This window comes from Dendroctonus ponderosae, unplaced genomic scaffold (genome assembly GCF_020466585.1).
Source record: "Dendroctonus ponderosae isolate FM_Combo_2020 unplaced genomic scaffold, Dpon_F_20191213v2 Dpon_F_20191213_4, whole genome shotgun sequence".
Classification (NCBI taxonomy): Eukaryota; Metazoa; Arthropoda; class Insecta; order Coleoptera; family Curculionidae; genus Dendroctonus; species Dendroctonus ponderosae.
Window position 1 is genome coordinate 9,435,745 of NW_026018611.1, and position 22,972 is coordinate 9,458,716.

Below are 22,972 nucleotides of genomic sequence, written 5' to 3' on the forward strand. Positions count from 1 at the left end.
AATATTTTAGCTTTCCCGAATCTAAATGTGTTACTCTATGTTGAGGTGGATGTCAAATGTGGAAACAATATCGAACGTTTTACCTAACTGCATTCACTTCGAGTTTTCTAACAGCCTGTAGAGTGATATTTATGTTCAGGCATATAAGTGTTTCTTCATAAAATAACTATTAGAGCCAAGTTATTATAATGATAATAATGGCAGTAACGCTCTTTACATCTGATCATGTAATGAGCACGCATAATATAAATTCTGAGTCACAAAATGGTTGTTATTAGTATATTAAGGTAGAATGGCGACGAATGTCGAAGTTCCCTCATTGCTCTAAGTTGACGCCTGAGGCAAAGCTGAGGGCGTCATGCACGTAGTGGCGTACTTTCGACTTTCGTCTCGCGTACCATATACTATTTTTCTTGCTCCTCGGTGGAAACTAGCCGGGAAAAGTATAACGTTTTGAATCAGCTGACAGTCAGTGACAAAATCAAGCTGTCAGTGTGCGTGACGAAAGTTATTACTTTCCACACGGGATGAAGAAAATTTGGAATGGGCAAAAGTGATGCTTTCGCCATCAAAAATATTGACTAAACTACGTACTTTCCACCAGGAGATCTAGAAAATTAAATTTTCTTCATCCCTTGTGGAAAGTAATAACTTTCGTCACGCACGCTGACAGCTTGCCTTGCTCGTTTGTCACTGACTATTATGACAACATTATGAAAATATATATTATAATTTTCCTGGCTAGTTTCACCGAGGATCAAGAAAAATAGTATATGATACGCGAGACGAAAGGCCGYCACTGCGTGCATGACGCCCGAGGCGAAGCCGAGGCTATCAACKTCTAGTAGTGGCGRAACTTCGACTTTCGTCTCTTGTACGGTAATATACTATTTTTGGTGTTTTGAGTTTTAAAGCTTCTCAAATTATAAAAAAAATTGTAGGTGTTRATATAATCAACTACTTTCATCTTTTATTATCTCAYTCGTCTTTAGGAATGTCTTTAAAACATTTTCTTTCCTAGATATTTCTTCACTTCTAGTGTTCAAAAGACYAGTWTMWGWTGAAAACACATACTTTRATATAATAATAATACTTTAATCTGTTCATAACTTATAGAGTAAATGCCTTTGAAAACGACTGAATTAACAAAATTCAAAACAATTAGTGATTGATGATTTTGCTATACTTACTTAAACGTGATTGAAGACGGTGGAGTTTTTTGGTCTTGATGATTCCTAATAAAACTTATGCAACTTCGGTTAATTTTCGTTTCAAAATTAAACAAACTTCATAAAAACCAAAACAGAATAATTTATTACTATTATTATTTTACAGGTAACATTTTAATTATTTTATCGCAGAAACTATGTGCTGGCTTGACACTGAATTTTTTAGTTTTCATAATTCTGTCTGTAAGTCAAATATATGAATTTGATTTAATTCATGAAAAACTGCGTACATTTAAGTACAATTATTGTTACTTTGCTACACAGCGTTAATATTTTTACTTCTAAGCTGAAAATGCTCTCCAATAAACAATATAAAAAATATATTATGGTTTTTGTAAAATATACTAATATGTTAATAATGTCTGAGTTACAAATGTTTAATTATGTATACAATTTAAAATGTTAATCACAATTGATTTGAGTTTTTTAAATCTCAAAATGGTGCATTTTACGAAGAAAACTTGTTTTATGTTAAATATAAGCGGAAAAGCGATGCTTATTTGTAGCAATTGATTTTTTACTTAAGAATATTATACGTTAAGGGCGCCGTTGACAAAATTGAAGGAATCCGTTGCACGTTGCGATTAAAAAAAAAACACAATTACCGAAAATTTAGCATACACCAATATTTTATTGCCTTTCGAAGTGCGATGCTCTTTTCAATTCTTCAATAATATATGGAATATTTAATATGTTGGTGCCTATATATAGAATGACGGTAAAGTAAATAAATAAATAATAATTAGGCTTTCTGAATTAATAAGACAAAATCAATTTTACTCTCACCCAGTCTTGCGCGTATATTTTCGTCAATGTATTTACTATTTTGGTGTTCTAGAGATAGAATATCATTGCTTTTTTGTGATACGTTTGTGAAGCCTTTGAATAATTTATTAGTTGTTGAAGAACTGCTTTATAAAAATTGGAAAATACATCTTGGCAATTTCGTACTGATTAAATGGAAATTTGGTACTGTTAGATAATAAACCCTTACGTCTAGTTGTGGATGATTTTGAAGCGGCTTTCCTTTCCTACAGTTTTTCGAGACGAATAGTATTGCCAAGGGAAATGAAAACTGGAGTTAATGAAAACGATATATTATAAATGTCGCAATTCCCGTACTTTCGTGTTTTCTGCGCTATCCTGTGTAATAAACGTGTTTCACAACGTGCAATCTCATATCGATTTCCTATTATGAACACCTTTCATCTCAGGGAAATTAAGACTTTGTTTATAGGCTAATAATGGCAAGAAACTAAATGAAAACTAAAAATAAATTTTGTATTTTTTACCAGTGAATATATGTTGATGTGATGATTGGATGGATTCAACTGTCATTTTCTAGGTTTGATAAGCAATAAATGAATCATAAATTGCTAATAAACACAATAAAGAAAATTCGAAATTATTACATTCGATTTAAACCAACGATTCGATTGACCGCAAAATATTTGAAAAATAAAATTTGTATCATAAGAATATTGAAAATTCAATTGAACAACTCATTAAAAGATGAAAATATATTCAAAATAATAGAACAAATTTATATCAAATGTATTAAAAGATCAAAAATGTTTTGCAAACAAAGTGTTGTTGTCACATTCTCATACAATTGTTTTTAAAACCCCCATATTCAATCCTTAAACAGTTGCAATATAAGAAAAGCAAGATTACTTCATTTTTGTAAAAATAGAAGAAATTTTCAACACTAAAATTTTTAATTAAAAACACCTATTTATTTCATTGGGTCTGATCAATAACCAACCGGGATCAATAGGTATGCAAAATAGACAAACAGTAAACAAAACATTGAGACAGAATTAAAAACTGTTTGACAACAATAACAAGCCAACGTTAATTCCATTTAAAACTGTCCACAACATTTAAATCTGTTTTATAAGTGAAATGAAATCCATGGTGAAACCTTCCAGTATTTTATTTTATTCTACACCTCGACGAAGGAAGGTCGGAAATATTTTTAAGGACGTACCTAAAGAATTTCAAGGTTTAAATATCAGTTGCTCTTAAAAAATCAATAAATCACATTAATAATATTCAATACATAAGCGGAAGGACGAACACATTGTCATTGTTTGTTCGAATGGCCGCAATTTGATTAACGTTGAATAGGTTTTTCTAAAGCCACAGCCAAAAATTGGGGCGTTTTTTAAACAGATGTTCTCAACGGTTAATATTAACTGCTTAAAGAATTTTCAAAAAATATTCACTGTTATTGACTAAACGATATAACCTTTATAGCTTTTCAAAAAAAATGTGTTAAGTACGCAGCTAGTAGTAGGATAGTTCAAGCTTAAGTCACAAACAACTTAGTATAACTCGAACTTAATAGCTTCATGTCCCGCAGTTGCACTTGAACTTGAAAAAGTGTAAATTTGGCAGCAAGTATAAAAGTGCACGTAAGTAAAACTAGTGAAACAATTTACAAATCCTTATAATTAAATATGCCTTGTTCTCTTACCACAAAAGTAAATGCTATTCAGTTTCCGATTCTCCTTCCTGCTTTATAACGTTGTAGTTGGACTTCTTCGTTTTCAGCATTCTCAAGAAGGAGCCAAGAGCGAATATGGACCTTCTATGCCTTTGGAAAATTTCAGAATAAAGAGTTTCTCTTAAAACTTTTCGATCGAGCTCTCTCGACTTTATTTGTGGGGGTGCGGAAGGAGCTGGAGGCACGCGGCACTCCATGCTGGATTGACTCGGAGCCGTTTTGGCCGAAATGTTTCCAACTTTTTGACACAATCTAAAAGCGGCACTTTATTTTATTACGAGAGTACTGTTTTGTATTTGATTTCCGACACCTATTCCGGATTCATAAAATGGGTCCTCTCACTTTTAGATGTATGTAAATATGCACTTATTGCGACGAAGGCCGGCCTATTTTCGAATGTTTTTCGACCTCTGTTCATTCACTAGTGCGTACTGAAGTTACTGTCTTCGCACGATTGACTGTTCACGTACACTAATAGTCTGCGACTGTTTGAGGAAATCGCGAATCAAGCAGTATGTTAATGTTTTCCGTATCACCAATTAGCGAAGCAACAAGGTTGATTAAGCCGCATGAATTTGCAAAGAAATTCGGAGCATGTATATGTAGAGCTTTGACTTTGTAAATATATAAAAAGCAGTGATTAGAGTGCAGACTTTCGAACAGTACACCCTGTAAATATCACAGAACTTTAGATTCAAATGTAAAAAGCGCAAAGGCGGTGGTTTTCTTCTACTATAAAGGCAATTTTAGATACGTATGTTTCTGGCGAGAAATTCGTGCATTTACATTCAACACAAACTGCATATAAATACGAAACACCTTAAAACTTAAAAAATCCAATTACTTTTCTAGAACTACAACCTTCTCACAGCTGAGATTCTTCACATCTGGATTTATTTACCACGTTGGATAAATAATCAAAATACTTTCCGAAAAACTCTTCGTACAAATCTTCTTCATCCAAACGTTCCAGGATTTTATCTCTTTTATTTCTCTTCAGAAAGCTCTTGTTGCTTAAAAACTGGTCACTCTGCCAAAGGCTCTGAAGAAGCTTCTCAAAGTCCTTAACTGTCGATGTTTCCCTTATCTGCTTTAGAAACTTATTGGAAACTTCCGAGTTGGTATACTCAGTTACCGAAGTTTTCAGAGAATTTTTGTAAGTTTGAACTTTTGGTGACTTTCCGCGAGGCTGACAAGGTTTGTGGACGATAAGCGATACTGCCTGCTGCTGCTCAATAGAGTCGATTTTAAGAGCTCTTCGACTTACAGCTTTAGATGGTTGATATTTGGCTTTGGGTTTTTCAGGCGACAAGAGTATAATTCTATTACCAGTTAGCTCTAGGTTATTCGGATTGTAGACTTTGTCGCTCTTGGTGCTAAGAGCACTTTTTCTCATACTCTTTTTCTGACAATTCTTGATTTATACTCCTGGCTCAGCAATACCTTTCAACACAATCTGGATCTCAACGAATTGAAGCGACTTAAGTCATGTTTCCTTCTCTTCAATGCCAACAACTTAAATGATCTAATTCCGCACAGGTGTTGGCGGAAAAACAATCAAAGATATACAATTTCTCAGGTCCTTTTGCGTAAGTTCAATCAGTCTCACAAAATTGGTAGATTTCACTCAAAAATAACGCGGAAAATCAATGTAAACAAGACAGAGAATTGTCATCAGACTATCGAGAACGTCGAGTTGTGAAAGCAGAAAAGTTCAGTCGGTTACTGGTGGGAAAAGCGATCCAGCTTTGGGACGATCGATAGCGTTGGACTGGAATGCAGAAACGGATCGGACAGGATTTCCATAGGACAGCAAGAATCGCTTGTTCTATCCTAGGCATTGTGCAATTTTGGCTTTTCTATTGCAAACCTAAGTTTACCATTCGAATGACAATACTTTTTTGAATCACTGATACCGGTAAAAATTTCACAAGACATCAAGGTTGATGGTTTTAGCGGGTCAACAGGTCAAGCATTTTTTTGTAAATTGATTTATTTAATAGACACACTTAGATGTGTGCTCTATTGTAGACCGGAAGAAAATTTCTACCCTGCCTCTCAAATGCTATTCATTTTTAAATAATTGATCAGCGCTTTGGTTAGATATATTTCCTGTATTCTACATTTGCTCTGCCCTATGAAAAATTCTATGCAATTGAAAGGCGGTTAATATTTTGCTTTATTTTACGAATATGCTTGAATCGTGATATAAATTAGCTCAACGTCTACTGCTAGCTCCATTTTGTACATTTTTCAGGTGAAGAGTTGATAGAGCTCAAAGTTATTAATATAGACATAAAACAAATTAATTCTATGTCGAAAGTATAAAATAAAATAAGAAATAAACAAAAGCTAAATAATGTAAGCGCTTAATAAATATATGCCAAATATAACACAATCAACTGTACTTACTACCTTCAAAAACGTTCATACTGAATTTATTTCATCTTAAATATTTCCCACAATTAAAATTAAATAAGAAATTGTCGTGTATTTACTTGCTTTTGGGCTGCAATTTTTCTTTTTCAAAACTTCAGATATACATATTTGTTATTTGGGTCTTTTTTTCATTCCGTGATAGACAGTTTTGCATATGCATTTTATAACCAAGGATAACCAAGGAAAACCAAAATGCTGTTAAAATTCTAGATAATTTTAATTATGTGGCTTGGGTTATTATTTCGAACATTTAGAACCGTTTCACTCGAGCTCAGGTAGTTGAAAATTGTATTCACGTCAACAGAAATGTTTTAGACCTGATAATAATACGAGAAAACAATGCTTTTGTTGTTTGCATATCTATGTTTTGAAAAGAACTCCCGTTTCCGTTCCGTCTTAAATATACTGGGCTTTCCAGTATTAATCGCGAAGAATTTGCGCTTCGGAGGCTGGTTGATTTAGAAATAAATCGAGGGCCTTGCTTCTTAATTAGTAAGTTAAATGTTCCTTCAACAAAGATAGTGGTTTTTTGACTTGAAAATGAAGGTTTGTATTGGTTTGTGAATCCTTCATTAACACTATACAGATATATTGCCTGATTGTCAAGGTAAAATGATCTGCTTTGACCTAAAAAGTTTAGAGACATATTTAATCCGTATATTATCGTACTTTTCAGTACAAAATCATAATTTAAAAATTCGATTTTTTCAAGACAGCTGAACTCTAGCAAATACCCAGCGCATTTTCTGTTTTCAAAATATTGCTAACAGTTGCGGAGTTATGGGTAAATAACTGTACAAACAATGTGGGTGGCAGTTTAAGGTTCTCAATCTTTAAATTCCATTTTCTCCGAAACTATATACGAAAATCATGTTAATGGAAAGGTTCGTTTTGGTCTACATTCGACTCGCAAGTGAAGAATTGCACATTTGCAATTTTCAAAAATTTCCAAAAAAAAATGTTTATTGCAAATTTTTTTTTGTAAACCATTAAGTTGCTCCTGCAATTACATTTTGGAGTTATAAAATCATGATGTGTCCCCAAACTTGCAGTAAAAGAGCGTGTTTCCAGGAACAACCAGCGCTTAGATCTTGAAAATTTAAACTCCCCTGGAGCTAAAACGGCGACCAAAATGAACTTTGGCCCTGCAACAGCTTTTTACGCCAAGTCTATGGGCTTTTTAAAAGTTTCAGAGCCCATTTGGTTCCAAACTGTTGCAAAAACAAATTTTCTAAAAAAATAGACAGTGTCTGAATCTGATGTTCTATTTTAAAAATGAGTTAATCGAGGTAAAAATTCAAAGTATTTTGTTCGGACAATCGTCTTTTCGACCTTCAAATCATCATAACTTCCAAGTTGTTCAACCGATTGCAATTTTCCGAGAAGCAGATTTTTGTTTTTATAGAAAATCGTCAAGGTACGAGATATTTCATGTCAATATGAATTTTTCATTGAATTAATTGAATTAATTCATTCAACAATTGAAATTAATTTCTCAAGTGCTGTTTAATATTTTATGAAGTAGCACCAACAGGAGCATAAAGTTACTTTAGTTTTGTTCATTTTAGGTAGGTATTTGTTAAATCTACACGTGTTTGGGAATTTGTGACGTTTTATTTAATCGGAATTAATACAATTTCAATGCTTTTAGCTTATTAATTTATAGTCAGTAACATAGTTAGTTTACAACACACCATTTGGTTTTTAAGCCTTTTAAGGTGCATCATAATTTTAAATCTCTTGTATTATATATTTTTATTCATTTGATTCATTTTATTCGAACACTTTGGATACAAGCACGTGTTGGTTATCTAATTATTTATGTAAGATATCGACAGCAGGGTTCAAACTGTACACTTATTATCATAAATATTTTAAATGTGAAAGGGAAACACTTATGCATGCATAATTGCAACTATTCACGGGTTAAGGGTAAAATTGACTGAAACTCGTTTCCCGTCTAGTGGTGTTAAAACATGTTACTATACAACAATTTGTTTGCACAACTTGACTTGCTAGAAGAAAACACACACAGAGACAACACAACTACAGAAAAACAAACAATAAACCTACTTCTTAATCGACATTTTCTTCTCAAATATATATTCCATGTTTGATGTCCGTATTTATGACGATTTGTTCTGTTGGAAGTAAGCAAAAACATGTTTTCGAGTGTAATGTGAGCTACTTTCGCATCAATTATTATATTGCAATACAAAATTCATTTGTTTCGCTTTTATTAATAGAATGTGTGAGAAGTTTTATGATGCTCGCAGTAAAAAATGTCCTTAATGGAAATATTAACGAAGTTACACCCACCACGTAAAAATCAACAAGTCAATCAAATAAATCTCAGTCAACTGAAACGCAATCCGACAGCAAACATGTCGTATATAATAATTTAACATTTGCTCCTAAGAAATGTCTATTTGCTAAAATGTTATCTAGATGTTCACTAATCAACGATTACCATGGTGTGTATTTTGATTTATTTTTCTGACTGCGTGTAGTTGTTATTATATTTTTTCTTTCCTGGGTTTCAGTCAAAATGTGAAATAAAAATGTTTAATTTCATATTACGTTTCGGCGAGACAACAGCGCCATCATCAGATTAAAATTCAAAACAAACCCATAATTGGGCACATTTGATTTTTTAAATGCTTGGCTGCCTTCAAAACTTCATATTTGTTTCTATGTGTGTGTATATTTAAACTTGGATTCTTTTTGAATGCAGTAATAAAGGTTTTCCCAGCCAAGAACATGAATTGTAATCAATCCCCTTCTAAGAAGACAATGCCGCTTTTAATTTTCCCATATTATATCCATATTTAAGACATCTTAATAAAGTGCAAATAACTAGGATTTGCTCGACAAATATGTGAAATACTTTAAACAAAATGACGCACATACGCCACTAAAATTAGCAACAATTTTATTTCAGTACTTAGGCTGCCGAAAAAACTTATACAGTTCATTTATTTATAGAACTTTCATTCAACTTGACGGCTCCGTATTAATCTCTAAAAAGCTCTTCAAGTATTTAGTGGGATCCATTCGTATTTGAAGATATTGCGCGTCGCCGCGCCGAAAATAGTCGAAAATTCCACATTTTTTGGAGCCTTCTGTTTTATTAGCATTGATACGAACAAAAAATTCGTCTGATTGGTTGAAGGTTTGGGAAAATATTAATAAACTAGTATCTATAGGACAGTTGCCACCACATTTTTTTAATATTTGACGGCACTAATTATATACTTGGAAAAAAGATGGGGTAATAATAGAAACATCTGTTCATTCTTTCGTAAGCAATACTGACATTTTTTTGGAAAAATTCACTTTTTATTTAACCGCTTCTAATTGCTTTAAAATGCTTATTCAAGAAGTTATTTTAAATTGATTTACCTATACTAAATCTCCCTAATTTCTCATATTTTTAAAGCTGATATATTATTCTCGCACGGTCTCGTCCTAAGAAATGAAAGAGGCGACCGGTTACTACGGTTTTGCCAAGAAAATAAACTTGCCATTAAAAACAATTTCTATAAACTGCCTAAAAGACGCCTGTCCACCTGGAAGTCACCGGGAGATTCAGAAAAAAAATGTCATCAGAAATCTAATGGACTATATAAGTATAAACAACAGATACAAGAACACAATTACATCGGTGAAATCTTACCCAGGAGCAGATATGGGGTCAGATCACACGCATTGGTCGCCCAATTCCGAATGAGGCTGAAAATAATTGAAGTAAGAGTTAAAAATAATCGAAGTAACAGAACTTAGTAGTGATGGACATTGGAACAAACTTTTGGAACTCTGTTAAAACCGGCAAAAACACCTGGAAAAGGAGACGCCAAGGAAGGAAAAAGATTGGATGACTGATAAAATATTGACACTCATGAATACAAGAAGAACATTTAAGGACAAAGAGAAAGATCAATACAAACAAGTCAATATTGTAATTAAGACAAGATCCGAAAAGCAACAACAATGGCTGGAGGACAAATGTACGGAAATCGAGGAACTCGCAACTGAATATGACTCATTTAATATGTATAAGAGAGTGAAAGAACTTAGCGGTGTCAAGAACAGAAAACAAGTATTGTGGTTGACATAAAAGAAAAACTGAAAATATGGCAATAATATGTTGAAGATCTATTTGAAGAAGAGACATCCACCATGCTTTGAAAACTTACAAGAGGAGACAGGACCAAGAATAGCCGAGGAAGTGTTTCATGCTATCAAATCGTCGAAGAACCGGAAATCACCGGGACCAGACGAGATACCGTCAGCTACTGAATCTGATACAGGCAGATCAGATGCCTGCAGAGCCACTAGTGAAGTTATCAACAAAATCTATGAATCCAGCATAATACCGCAAGACTGTCGGCGTTTGTTACCCTACCGAAAGTCGAAAAATCGAAAGGATTTAAAAAAGCACATGCCAGGCAATGCAGCGACTATCGCACAATCAGTGTGATGAGACACACAGAAGGCATTTGAAAAAGAGAAGAATATATTATTCTGATTGTACCTTGTACTTTCATGAACAAAAAATGTATAATTATTACTACTACTGAATTAGCCTCTACATTTTTATGCTACTTTTAATCGCTTCATTATTTTTATTTGCAACTTTCGTGTGCATAGCTTTAACTGATCATCTTATTGCATCGGGTTCATTGCTCATATTAAAATGTGTTTGCCTACTTTCTAACATTGCCAAAGGTGAAATGAAATAAAATCAATAATACGTAATTTTTGATATTCTGGGATGAAGACGTAAAAGAAACCGGCAATCTAATAAATAGTTTTAATTCTGAATGGGACACATGTCGTGATTTTTATATGAATCGTCATACTTTTAAGAGTTTAAGATCAATTCACTCAATGTTAATAGAAGTCGTAAAGTGAAATATAGAGGTCATATGAGTTGAGATATTTTGTTAATAACTGCAAGCCATTTTCGTGGGCTGGTCTATCTGTTTACATGAACATCAATGTTGAAAACCAGACGCAGCAGAAACGCCAAAATAACGATGTTGACCTACTACAATATAAAATCTAAATTTGGTTGATAAACAATACATTTATGTATTTTCAAACATGTATTTTTGGAAAATCGCAGTGAATATATATATTTTTATTCCGGTAGGAACAACATGCGTTTCAAATTTGGATCCTTTCCAAAAACGTTGGAATTTGATTTCGAACCTGAAATGCGTTTTGGATGTAATCGGGTAAAACTATGCCGATACGCACTTAAATAACGACGTGTACGTAGTGCAAACGTTATTTATGTTAAAATGTGAAAATTCAGAGTAAATGATAAGTAGTGATAGAACTGATATAAGATGTTTCAACGCCAACATGTAATAACAATTAAGAAAATAAATATTTAGGAAAAAACTTCTTTTTAGATATTTGTAAATTGACTATCGCTATTTATTTGAAAATTGATGCATGAGATTAATTTTGTCTGCGCCATTTCTCAATAGAGTCGATAATTAAATTATCCAAATTACGAAAAACAACGCAACATAGTTTTGATACGAAAATACTATTTAACTATTTTTGAATACGGAATTTTCGATCTTTCTATAACCGGCAATCTATTGAATTTCTATTAACATTCATTTACACTTTCCGATAGGTAGAGTTTAAAATTTAAATCAAGTCATATACATAAGAAAGAAGAAAGTTGCTCAAAAAAGTAGAACTGCAAAAACTCCAGAGATCTAGCCGGAATATTTCATTATCATAACTTTAAGACTCATTGAAACATTTGATGTTATTTCCATTTTCCGATAAAGTTAAGCCGTCATACATAGATTTTACGAAACTTCACTTAAACCGGGTGTGTACCGGGACCAACCAGCTTGTATACATGAATGCTCATATTTTGAAGACCCTGTACGATAGATATACCAAGAAACTATTTATATAAAAAAACTCTTGCTGGACATCGAAAAAATGAACCGATTTCCCGGAAGCATGCCGCTATTATTTCACTTTTTAAGTGGAAGTTGGTTTAACATGAGCCTCTCGTAGCAGCATAAAACTTTACACTTCCATCATTTCCCCCATAGTTTTTACGGGAGTCAAATCCAATAGATTTAAGTAGTCGGGAGAGCGGGGCGGCTAAATCACAGGTCGAAGGAGAGAAGTTTACCGACCCAGTAACTTGAAAAGCATTGAAAATTCACATAAAAATATTTGATATGCTAAAGAAATCGAATTAGTAATGTGATTCAACTGAATTAGTAATGTGATTCAACTGAATTAGTAATGTGATGACAAATTCAACATTTTGAAAATTATTTTCAAAAATACAGTTTTACGAGGAAAATTATATTTTTCTGAAAAACGATTCATTTTTTCGCTTTCAAGCAATTGTACCTAATTTTCGTCTAAGCATCAGGCGATTTAAAAATAGCATTTATCCTACAGGGCGTTAAAAATATGAGCAAGAATACTTAGAAACTCCTCTGGCCCCTCCTCTTCCTGTACGCCTCTGCCGTACTCAAACAACAAAATAAGTTTGAAGTACACTATTTTAAAGGGCCTTAACTAAATCGAATTATTTAAAAAAGTAAATAAATTATATCGAGAACCTTAAACGTTATTTAATAAAAATTGGTTATGAGCGGCGCCCTTCAAGATATAGGGCATATCTTCGCAGAACCTGTCTGTAGAATTATTTATATGAACTTGTCATGTTATTTTTACACCCTGTATATTGGAAGCATTTTAGCACAGCTGGAGCTGATGTTAGTCTTTTTTTGCGAATACTTATTTTAAGATTCATCATCATAAAATTAGCATGTAAATAATAAAATAATGAAAACTAGATTGACTTTATGCAAATGTTTCAGACGGACGGCAGCAGAAAATTTTAAAAACAAAATTCAGCTTAATTTGATAATCACATATCTATTTAAATTGTTTCAGCTTAGTTGTACCAAACAAATTTAAATTTGAACTAGTCTTATCATTTATAGCCAAACTCGAAGATTAAAATTATATTTGATACGTTTTAGTTGGAAAATCAACGTAAACATATTTACATATTGACATATTTGTGAACGCAGTAGTAACGCAATAACAAACGTAGAATGTTTGATATTTTGCAAGCAATGTGTTGGTATCGTCAAAATGAAGAAAGTTGCCCTGTATAAAAAATGACAAAAATATCCTGGCGGTTTCAAATTTCGACAATTGACATCGATTTTTAACTTGTTATTAATTAACTGGAAAGCCTGTGGGTATACAAATGATAATACGTGTTCACTAACACTTCATGTTTATGGTAGATACACTTATAATAGATTATTTATGGATACCTAGGTATATTAATATTTACATTAATTCAGGATATGGCGTTTGGGGAAAATACAAAAGTAGAATATTCTTTGCAAAATTCAAGAAATGATGATTCTCAACTAGATAAATAATCAATTTAAATCCTGTTTCAAAGAATTGACCTCAGATGTTTCTAAAAATTTTATCACAGAACGGTTTGGAAATATTTTCGATTCGTCAAAACACCTTAATTGGATCCCGTCCAATATTAATCCCCGGACTATTTCTTAGAAATTCCCTAAACAATTACATTTTAAATTTCATGATTTCTAATATCTAATGGTATTTTAAGACACTGGCAATTCCCACGAACAGTTATTTACGCATTCTGGAAAATGAGTCTAATCTTGATTTCAACAGGCAAATAAAACCGTAAAATTCGTTGAACGATCGCAATAAATATGATTTCTTACTAAAAATCATTTATCGCTTTCGATGCATGTGAAATAAAGTTTGATAATTTCGAATTTCCGGCGTAATAAACATCACTTTTAATTACTGTTGGAGAAACAGTTTTAACTTTAAATGTTTGTTTAAAAGCCATTGTCTTGATTATTTCGTTTGAAACAGAAAACATACAAAATGACATTAAAAAAACCTGAAATTGTTGTATTTTAGGATCGACAAATGCTAGTCGAATTGTTTAATTACCGCAGTGCTATAAATTAGAAATTTTAGATACTACTAACATTCAAATGAACAATTAATAAAAATTACAAAGTTGAAAAAGTTGGTTTCTTCGATTGTAGAATTTTTCTAATCTTGTTTATTTTCTGCATATTACCAGCTTTTAAAAAAAATGACCCTGTGTATACTTAATATGTGTATCAGTCAGGTAGAAAACAGCTTTTTATGACAATATAAATTCCGAAACAGACAACAAAGCCCGTCTGTCCTTTTGTCTGCCTTTTATTTTTATTATTTTTGTTGGTGTCAAGTAAATGAAACGTGAAAATGAAAATAGCGTAAATAAATACAATCTGATATCGTCTTCAGGTTAACACGCAATTCAATTTATGGCCATAAAGCAAAACAGGCAAGACTTATAAATTATTAAAGTAGAAATTATCCGCTATGGACGCAGCAAATAAATATCAACCGCAATAACAAAACTCGTATTTTAATTGAAATATCGTTATATTAAAAAGTTTTACCTGGTTATGATACTGCTTTACACGGTTAGTAACTGGTAGCATGCTAACATAAATGGCTTTTTGAGGTAAAGTGAATTCCTATGCAGAATCAAACGTTAATCATTCGTCGAACATAGAAATAAGGTCAAAGGGTACCACTGTAAAATAAGTAAATAGGGAATTATTTTAAATATTAATTTCTTCAATCTCCGTAAAAAATTACATGTTTTCAGATATACAAAATCAAACGTTATTCATTCATTCGACGACTATAGAAATAAAGCAAAAATGTATGGAAATTTTATTTAATTCATTTATTTGCGACCAACAGTTATTTACCATGTGAACATCGATCCGCAAATTGTGTTTTAACATCTTCGTATAGGAAGATTTAAATACCTATGTTATTGCTTAGAAAACTGCTGGCAGGAGAACGTCCTATTTAACGTCACATACATTTCAGACAAATCCTGAACAAATTCTACAAATAAGCAGCTTTTAAACATACATTTCGTGAATATCCGTAAAAAGTATATAATTAGCATGTTTTTAAAAACCAGTCTGTAAAATAAAACAGTTACATAAAAGTCGATTAGGTAAACACCCATCAGACGACAGAGCTCAATTTATTGCGGTCGATCTCCCAATGGAAACCTCACTTAATTTTATCATTATCCAGTGCATGTTCTATTATTTGCAATTGATCTTCAATCGCGACAATTTCAAATTTGTTGTTTATCTCGCTTTTGTTCAAGTCACATGGGTTTTGCGTAACAATGTCGACGTTGAAATATTTAAATGCAGTAGCGTAGATACAGCAAATATTATGCTACGAAAATATTTTCATAAAATTAGACATGAAACAAAAAATAAATAGACGATGATCGAAGAAGAATGACAAATGTTTCAAAATTCGTTAAACAATGCTATGAGGCGTTTGCTATTCGTGAGAGATTTAAAAAATTACCTTAGAAAAAATTGGTTCAGTTGCAACTACGCGCATTTTTGAAATTGTTGAGCAATAAAGCGATAACTGTTTATTAACTACATTTTATAGTCATTCAAGTTACGACAATTCTTCCACTTTCCCATGAATCGCACTAAAAGTCTCTTATGTCATTTTACTTGGAATCCTTCTAGTTGAAAATGCCAATAGCATTATAATAATTCATCACGTAAGGTAACGATGCAATCATCAATCTTAGTCGGGTTTGAAACTTCACAAATCAGAAAATTTCCATTTTTCAAAGTTTATCAGAAAAAATTGTCTTAGCTACCGTGCGAGCTGAAATACGTCTTTGCAAAAGAACATAAAAACTTTTAAATGAGCTGTTCTTGATACTTTGACTATATTTTATACTGCGTATTAACGCTTCCAACTTCGACAAAATTGGATAACTTTTGGGATTTTTAAATCTTATGTTTGCTTTTATATTTGTCTGTTTATTAATAAATTATAGCGAAATACCTATTGAAATAACCACAATGATTCATATAATAAACATACTTGTAGATGTTTGTTGCTTTCTTTTGTTTAATTCATTTTATTTATTTTCAACATGAATCGTCCACTCTCGGAGCTATACTTACAAGTGAAGATTTATTTATTAACTCAATATCCTGCTGATTAGGATATTGAAATTATGCCTTTTCTTCTTGAAATTGAGTGATTATTATAGATATAGTATAGAAGAAGAGAAGATTTGCGGTCCATTTCTTGAAAAAACCTTTCTATGTTCAATTTCATTTTAGTTTCTAAGATAAACACACATTTCAAACCCATACTTTCTGGAAAAGTTGGGAAATTATTCCTTAATTATTCTAGTTCAGGATATGTAATATTTTTGAGTCTTTTCACAAAGATGTTGCCTCTAACGTCTTCAATCTGCTGAGTATTTAATGTTAATCTTTGATATCTGCAAAATAGGTGCCCTTCGAAAAAAATTAAAAGGAATGGTTTGGAAGTACGTATTGCCGGTTTGGAAGTAGAGTGTAAAAAATTTAGCAAATTTATGATATCTTTTCTATTTATTTCCGATTATTTTATCACCAATTTAAGACATTTTTTATTGTTAGAAAATTTCGATTTTTTTGGCAGAATATACTATTTCGATAAAATATATGTCATGTTAATAAGGTTGAAACTGCTGTAATAGAAGCCCTTTGAATGATTTGGAAGCAGCCTACATTCAGGGATGTATAAATACTAGCTGGGAAGAAGATATACATATATATTTAGCGAAATTTAAGTTATATAAATATAAATATTAAATGAAAGGGACTTTTTGCGGCTTAAGCGGACAGATAATTTTTGGAATAAGAAAAATTATGTCGAATCACAAAGGTAATTTCTATTTTGCTTTTTCTGTAATATTTCCTGTAAGCATGCTCTCACTTAATTAATTCTGTTAGTGTTGAAATTAACACAAATCCAAGCCCGCGCTACTGAATATGCCGGCAAGTGCGTTTTCCATTTCATGTGGTTCATTTTGTAATTAATTGTAAATGGAAACTACTTATCGATCGGAAAGGATCTTGTGTTGGTCGTGTCTCATTCAGCTTGTTTGGAACAAACAGGAAACACCACATAATAGGTCGAAATCGAATTTGAAATGTATCCAGCCATGTTTTGTTCAAATGTCGCAGTACAACACCAAATAATTGAAAAGGCCGCATTCCCAACGATGTAATGTTGCAAATAAATGAGAAAACTGTTCAATCAAAGGATTCAATCACGTGAAATTTATTATCATAGGTCCTCTTCAAAGGAAAATGTATTAGAAGAAAATCATCACTAAAATCGATAAATCTACATAAATATTCCAATTTTATTGCAAATTTAGCACCCTCGATAAATAAACCTATACTTTTTTATTAAAGATTCAATTAAAAATTATGATCAGTTCTGTATGTATTTTCAAGATGCGCCTAGGCATATTTTGGGAAGAACACGAGATCTTATTCACCAATTCTTGTGTTTATATCGAGAGCAGTATTTTGGGAATTTATGTTTTAGATACTCCTCCACAGATTTATGTAATATACTTAAAAATATCATGGTTGTATTAAAGATCATTTTTAGTAATGGCATTTGCAAGTGCGTAGGGGCAATTTTAAAATAAACAATTTACTCGAAAGTCTGCTCAAAGGAAATTGGCATTTTAGTTTGAAAAATGCAAATCCGATCTTTTACGTGATACGATCAAGTTGCGAGTGTACATTATAAAATAACAAAGCTTTAGAAAACTTCTTAACTAATATTTCATGTTCGACCAGCAGATTTTCAAATAAATCTAAATTAATAGATGTACCTAAGTGTTTTTTCGATAAATATATGATTAGACTGATGGCCTAGAACTTCTTTTTTTGAAAAGTCAGACATGGGTAGGTCTACATAATTAATGCCGGTCATCGTTATAATGCCATTTACATGAGTCGCAGTGTTATTTCCGCAAAAGCGACATCGATTTTCTAGCTATTATCCACAAATTCAATGATTCAGACTATCAACCTACATTGTCTTATTGTCTAAACGCGCAGAGACGTACCTACTTTACTCGAAACAATAGATTAATCCTTTCTTATTATTTTCTTAAAATTTATCGCGCATTGTTATACCTAAAGGGATTTATTATTATTAATATAACTCAATTTAGTTATAGAGTGGAGTGGTAAGTTCTGAAGGTTTTTAGCAGTTTTTGAATCCGCAAAATCTTGTGCAGAATAGAGCTTTCTTAACTACTAAGTATTTACTATGTAGTACCACTATAATGTTCATTAAAAATGAAGGTCTGTTTGAACCGATTGTGTTGCTACAATGAATGAATGAATTGATAGCTTTTAAAGACAAAATAATGAATACTTTAAAATGGGCAGAACATTTACGAGCTGCAGTACTGACGTTTCTAGAAACTACACTTTTTCTGTCCCGCTTTCTTGAAAAATTTCTATAACAAAAATCCGTTTTTTATAGCAAGTACTAATGTTTCTTTAGTTTTGGATTACGTTCATTAGAGCACAAACATTTTTAGTTTAGGTTAGTTAATAGTTCAGTTATAAAAAAATCAAGAAGCAAACCAGCATGTTGCATAGACGGGAAAAAATTTGTTGAACCGACTGAAGCTCGATTTTTTCGCGGCCCTAAATTTATAAAACCGTTTCACTCAATTTCAAGTTGATGAACTAGAACCTGACTTAACGTATTCTGTTGGAAACACCCTGAATATCAGTAGCATTGTGTTCAGATCAGTTATAGATTAAGTTTTTGATGATTGTTTCAGGTACTTCCAAATGATCCAAAAGCAAGACGACTCTTCGTTACATCTGGGGGATTGAAAAAAGTTCAAATGTTAAATGCAAAACCTGGCACGACGTTAATGGAATACATCACAGTGATAAACTCCTGTTTTCCTGAAGAAATTGTCAGATTTTACTCTCCAGGTGAGTTTGTAAATAATATGTATTTACTAAGTTAAACTTTACAACGATACGTACCTGCTTAAGATCTAAGTATTGTGTGACCTTTAAAAAAGAAAACTCCCGCTTGGCGCCTGCTCTTAAGGCATTTGAAAACACGATTAATATCAATTTCAAAATGAGCAAATATTCGCAACATTTAAATAGTACAGTCACGTTCTATAAAAATTTGTTTTAATCTGTCTCATTTCCTAATAGACAACATTTTCAATAAGTTCCATTCTTTTCACTATTTGCTTCATGAAGTCTTGTAGTTGATCTTTTCCATCAAGAGATATTTTCCTTGTTATTTCAGCTTGTTCTGATTTCCAACTTCACTCAAGCATTTTATTTTAAAAAATTTTAGTCTCTCTTTAAAAATAATTTTTATTCGTATGTTGTTTCAAAATATGTGAAAATCCTGCACATAATCAACACATGGTGGTTACTCTCGAGACTCATGTTTGAAACATTTAAAGTTTCTTCTCGCCGCTTGTACAAATATTTCAGAAATTTGCCATAATAGTTATTTCTAGTTACTAATTCGTTTATCAGATTACCTTAATACTTTTTATTTACTGTTCTTAGTTTTTTTTTGCAATTTAAGATTCGATTTAGAGAACAAAGGTTTTCGATCATGTGGCAAATACACAAGATCTGCCGTTTTTTGCTAATTAAACTGCTGCTAACAGTAGATTTTTATTCGTTTACATTCCTCCTTCCGTTAGTTCCTAACATTTCTTCTATTTCGATTTCAGAATATTTATAATGGCGCCAACAACCTATTATGTTTTTGTTAGGTATCACTCTACTGTATTCGTTTTGGAGACTCAACTTCAAAAGCTTCCTTAGCACTTCTGAGCCATGGTTCATTTTTCAAATAATGCTCATTGCTGTTTCAAATCTTGTCAATCTGTTTTCGTACCCTTTCCAATGTACTTTTGCGCCCGTTGTTTAAAACATTTTGTTCAATTCACAGCAAAACTTTCTTCGTCACGAAGGTAATTGGGATCTGAAGTCATCAAAGTCTGCAGCCACAGGAAATTCTTCCAGGTTTTCTTTCTAAACATAAAAATGTTTACGGTTCCTCCACTGCTTACGTCCTAATTGATGACGCCAGACTTCTATTGACTCGCCATTCTGTTTTGTGCTACGTTAATAACAATTTCTTTGGCATAACTCACTTTATAAAATCGCCATCTGCTCACAATCTTGTAGCGATGACACGTTTTGTAATTGTTCATTGTAATCAAATATTGGTGCAACATTTTTCCCGACAATCGTTTTCAAGTTATTTCATTCAATATTAATCCAGAAGTATTTTCAAGTTTTCATATTAACTCAAAGATAAGAAGACTTATAGATATATACCTTCAATTAACTACTTCTTCGCTACCTGTTGGATTGTCACTTTTAAACACACCTTGTCTTTTTGCAAGATTTACCACTAAATTCACATATTAATACTTGAAGTCAAATTTCCCTGCCAAGTTATTTTAAATTTTGAATGAAATAACTATTTTTCCATTAATGACTTTAATTTACCTTACGATGCTTTTCGTAATATGCTTTTAACTAACTAAGTATTATTATTTTTGAAACTTTGCTTATAGCTGAGAGGCAAAAACGTCTTGACAAAAATATTCTACTACACGGTTGAATAAAGCTCAAACACAATAATAATTTCATTTACTTAGATTGAGCACCTCTTCTAAAACTATTGTGTTATTGAAGACAAATTATCAATCTGAGAGAGTCAGAGAGTAAATTTCAATAGTTTCAAATAAGATGCCCTCATTATGTATAGTTATTCTATTCAGGATACCCAGACAGTTTGCTAGACAAAGTGGAACAGTATGCTCCCCAATTAATGACAGTTCTTCGTGAAACGGAACAAACTAATGAAGAAATCCAAACAGAGATAGTCAATGCGGTAGCTAAAGATGAGCTGAGCTCGGACTCTGATTCTGCGCACGCTGTTGCGGGTGCTGATCGGTCGTCGCATTAATTTACTTATGTACGTCCCTTAAATATTCACTTGTTATACACTATAACAAATTATTTTACAAATCGTGCTAAAATTACTTTGGTCAATAAAACGGAGTCAAGTAATCGGTTGAACGGACTACATTTATTTTGTGGATTCAGCACCTACTCAGAGTAAGTATTAGAGGTGCAATATTTTAGATAAGAGAGTATATATTTACGAGTAAACTCTCTGGGTAAACAATTAAAATGTTATCATACATTTGCGTTAATGTAATACATTATTTTATTGTTGATTCCTTTTTCGTATGAACATTATTTCAATGGTCTGAATGCGCTGATTCAGCTTTTCCAGACATTGTGGAAAAAAGAAAAACATATAGCTGTTACATCATTAGCCCTTCGCTTTATGGAAATAATACTCAAGAGCACGAAAATAATGTCTGAAGCAGGCAGTTATTTGAAGGTCTGAAAACTGTGATGGAAAAATAAAAAGCGTTATTCTCAATGTTCTAGCTTTTAATCCTTGGTAAAATGTCGCCACATTTAGCATCAATTTTTAAATTAATTAGTTTATCTGCTCGCGTTGATCCAATATTGACAATGCACACAGGTTTCTTCTCCTCGAGAGCTTGCAAAATTATTCTATAACCTTAGGGGGACATCATGTAATAGTTTATGAGCTACCATTATGCGAGCTACTTACCTGAGAACACTGAAAGACTTGAACCTAACACTAATATTCGGTCACTTAGAGAGACCTTTTCTCTCACAAGGTCTACTCTTTGTTTAGGTACATTGTCGCCAAAAAATGTTATATCTGGCTTTAAAACTCCTCCACATGTTTCGCATATAGGAGGAATAAAATCGTTCATAAAATCCTAGAGAAGATATAATAAATGTTAATTTTCATTTAATTTCGGATATGTTACCGATGCAATTTCCACATCTCCATCTGGCCGAATCATCTTTGTAGTTTCTTCAAAATCTATAGAATTATTTTCGAGCAGTTTTCCTTGGATGTAGTCACGGTCATATAGAGCATCGCACTTCAGGCAGATAACTCTAGAAACGTGATTCGTTATAGCAATTGATTTAGAAATAATAATTTTCTAAAAGTCTTTGCTATTTGAGCGGGATTCCCGACCGTTTAAAGTTCTTTATGTTTTCCACATATACATATTTACTGATCTAACGCAATTATTTAAGAGCTTTAAAAGAGAATAAGCACGTGCTAGTCTTATTCATGTTATAGAGAATGACGGAAAGGCATAATAGAAAACTAGTTAGTGTCGTTTACTGGTGAAACACAGATTTTTCTCTACTACTGACCTGATAAATTAATATGACTATGATTAGCATTCTTTTCTCCCTTTTTCTAGAGAAAAGCAATGTTTCTCTCCAAAAGTAAATTAAGTACTTACACGAACTGAGCTAGTCAATCTAAAAAAATGCTTAAAAATTGGTATACGAAGAACAAATTTAAGGAAACTGTGTATAACACCATAATATTTTACCTAAATAATATATTTTGTACTACTAACGATGTAATGAATTCTTACAAAAAATATTTCTTATTTCAGGCTACTGAAAATCTATTATGAAAGTCAGTAATAACAAAGACTAGACAAAAATAAACCTAAAAACATTTAAATAAATAGTCGGAGTAGTTACTACTGCTGACTTTCCGAAGTCTTTGCTTAAAATTAAGTTAACTATAAAATTTTCTGTTCATTTTTTTAAAATTAAGTACCCCACTTTGTAAATACTTCGGATGAGAAGGTATCTTTTTCAGGCCTCAGAATAAAAAAGTATCAGAATAATAATAGTTTATGCTTCGACCTAAGTATATGTATAAT

At 32.2% G+C, this 22,972-nt stretch overlaps 2 protein-coding genes and 2 long non-coding RNA genes across 5 annotated transcripts in view; 2 read left to right on the forward strand and 2 right to left on the reverse strand.

Moving 5' to 3' along the window:
- Positions 1-5,627, reverse strand: part of LOC109544274 — a 14,070-nt gene extending 8,443 nt beyond the window's left edge. Inside the window, exon 1 of the long non-coding RNA XR_002172557.2 lies at positions 3,709-5,627. This is a non-coding gene — a long non-coding RNA (uncharacterized LOC109544274). The remainder of the gene's footprint in view (positions 1-3,708) is intronic.
- The window catches only part of LOC109544273 (sperm-associated antigen 6), a 38,161-nt gene extending 16,913 nt beyond the window's left edge, over positions 1-21,248 (forward strand). For both annotated transcript variants that reach the window (XM_019914368.2, XM_048665908.1), the window contains exons 9-10: positions 18,953-19,112; positions 20,948-21,248. In XM_019914368.2, coding sequence (XP_019769927.1) covers positions 18,953-19,112; positions 20,948-21,135 — 348 coding nt within the window. In that variant the 3' untranslated portion in view covers positions 21,136-21,248. The remainder of the gene's footprint in view (positions 1-18,952; positions 19,113-20,947) is intronic.
- LOC125504224 lies at positions 9,906-10,763 on the forward strand. Its single transcript, XR_007281348.1, has 2 exons — positions 9,906-10,184; positions 10,470-10,763. It is a non-coding gene; the product is annotated as an uncharacterized LOC125504224 (long non-coding RNA).
- A 363-nt stretch (positions 21,249-21,611) lies between the features above and the next one.
- LOC109544237 (NAD-dependent protein deacylase Sirt4) overlaps positions 21,612-22,972 on the reverse strand; it is a 3,812-nt gene continuing 2,451 nt past the window's right edge. Inside the window, exons 4-6 of the mRNA XM_019914314.2 lie at positions 22,046-22,178; positions 21,820-21,994; positions 21,612-21,765 (exon numbers count right to left, since the gene is read on the reverse strand). Of these exons, the coding sequence (XP_019769873.2) occupies positions 21,626-21,765; positions 21,820-21,994; positions 22,046-22,178 (448 nt within the window). The 3' untranslated portion in view covers positions 21,612-21,625. The remainder of the gene's footprint in view (positions 21,766-21,819; positions 21,995-22,045; positions 22,179-22,972) is intronic.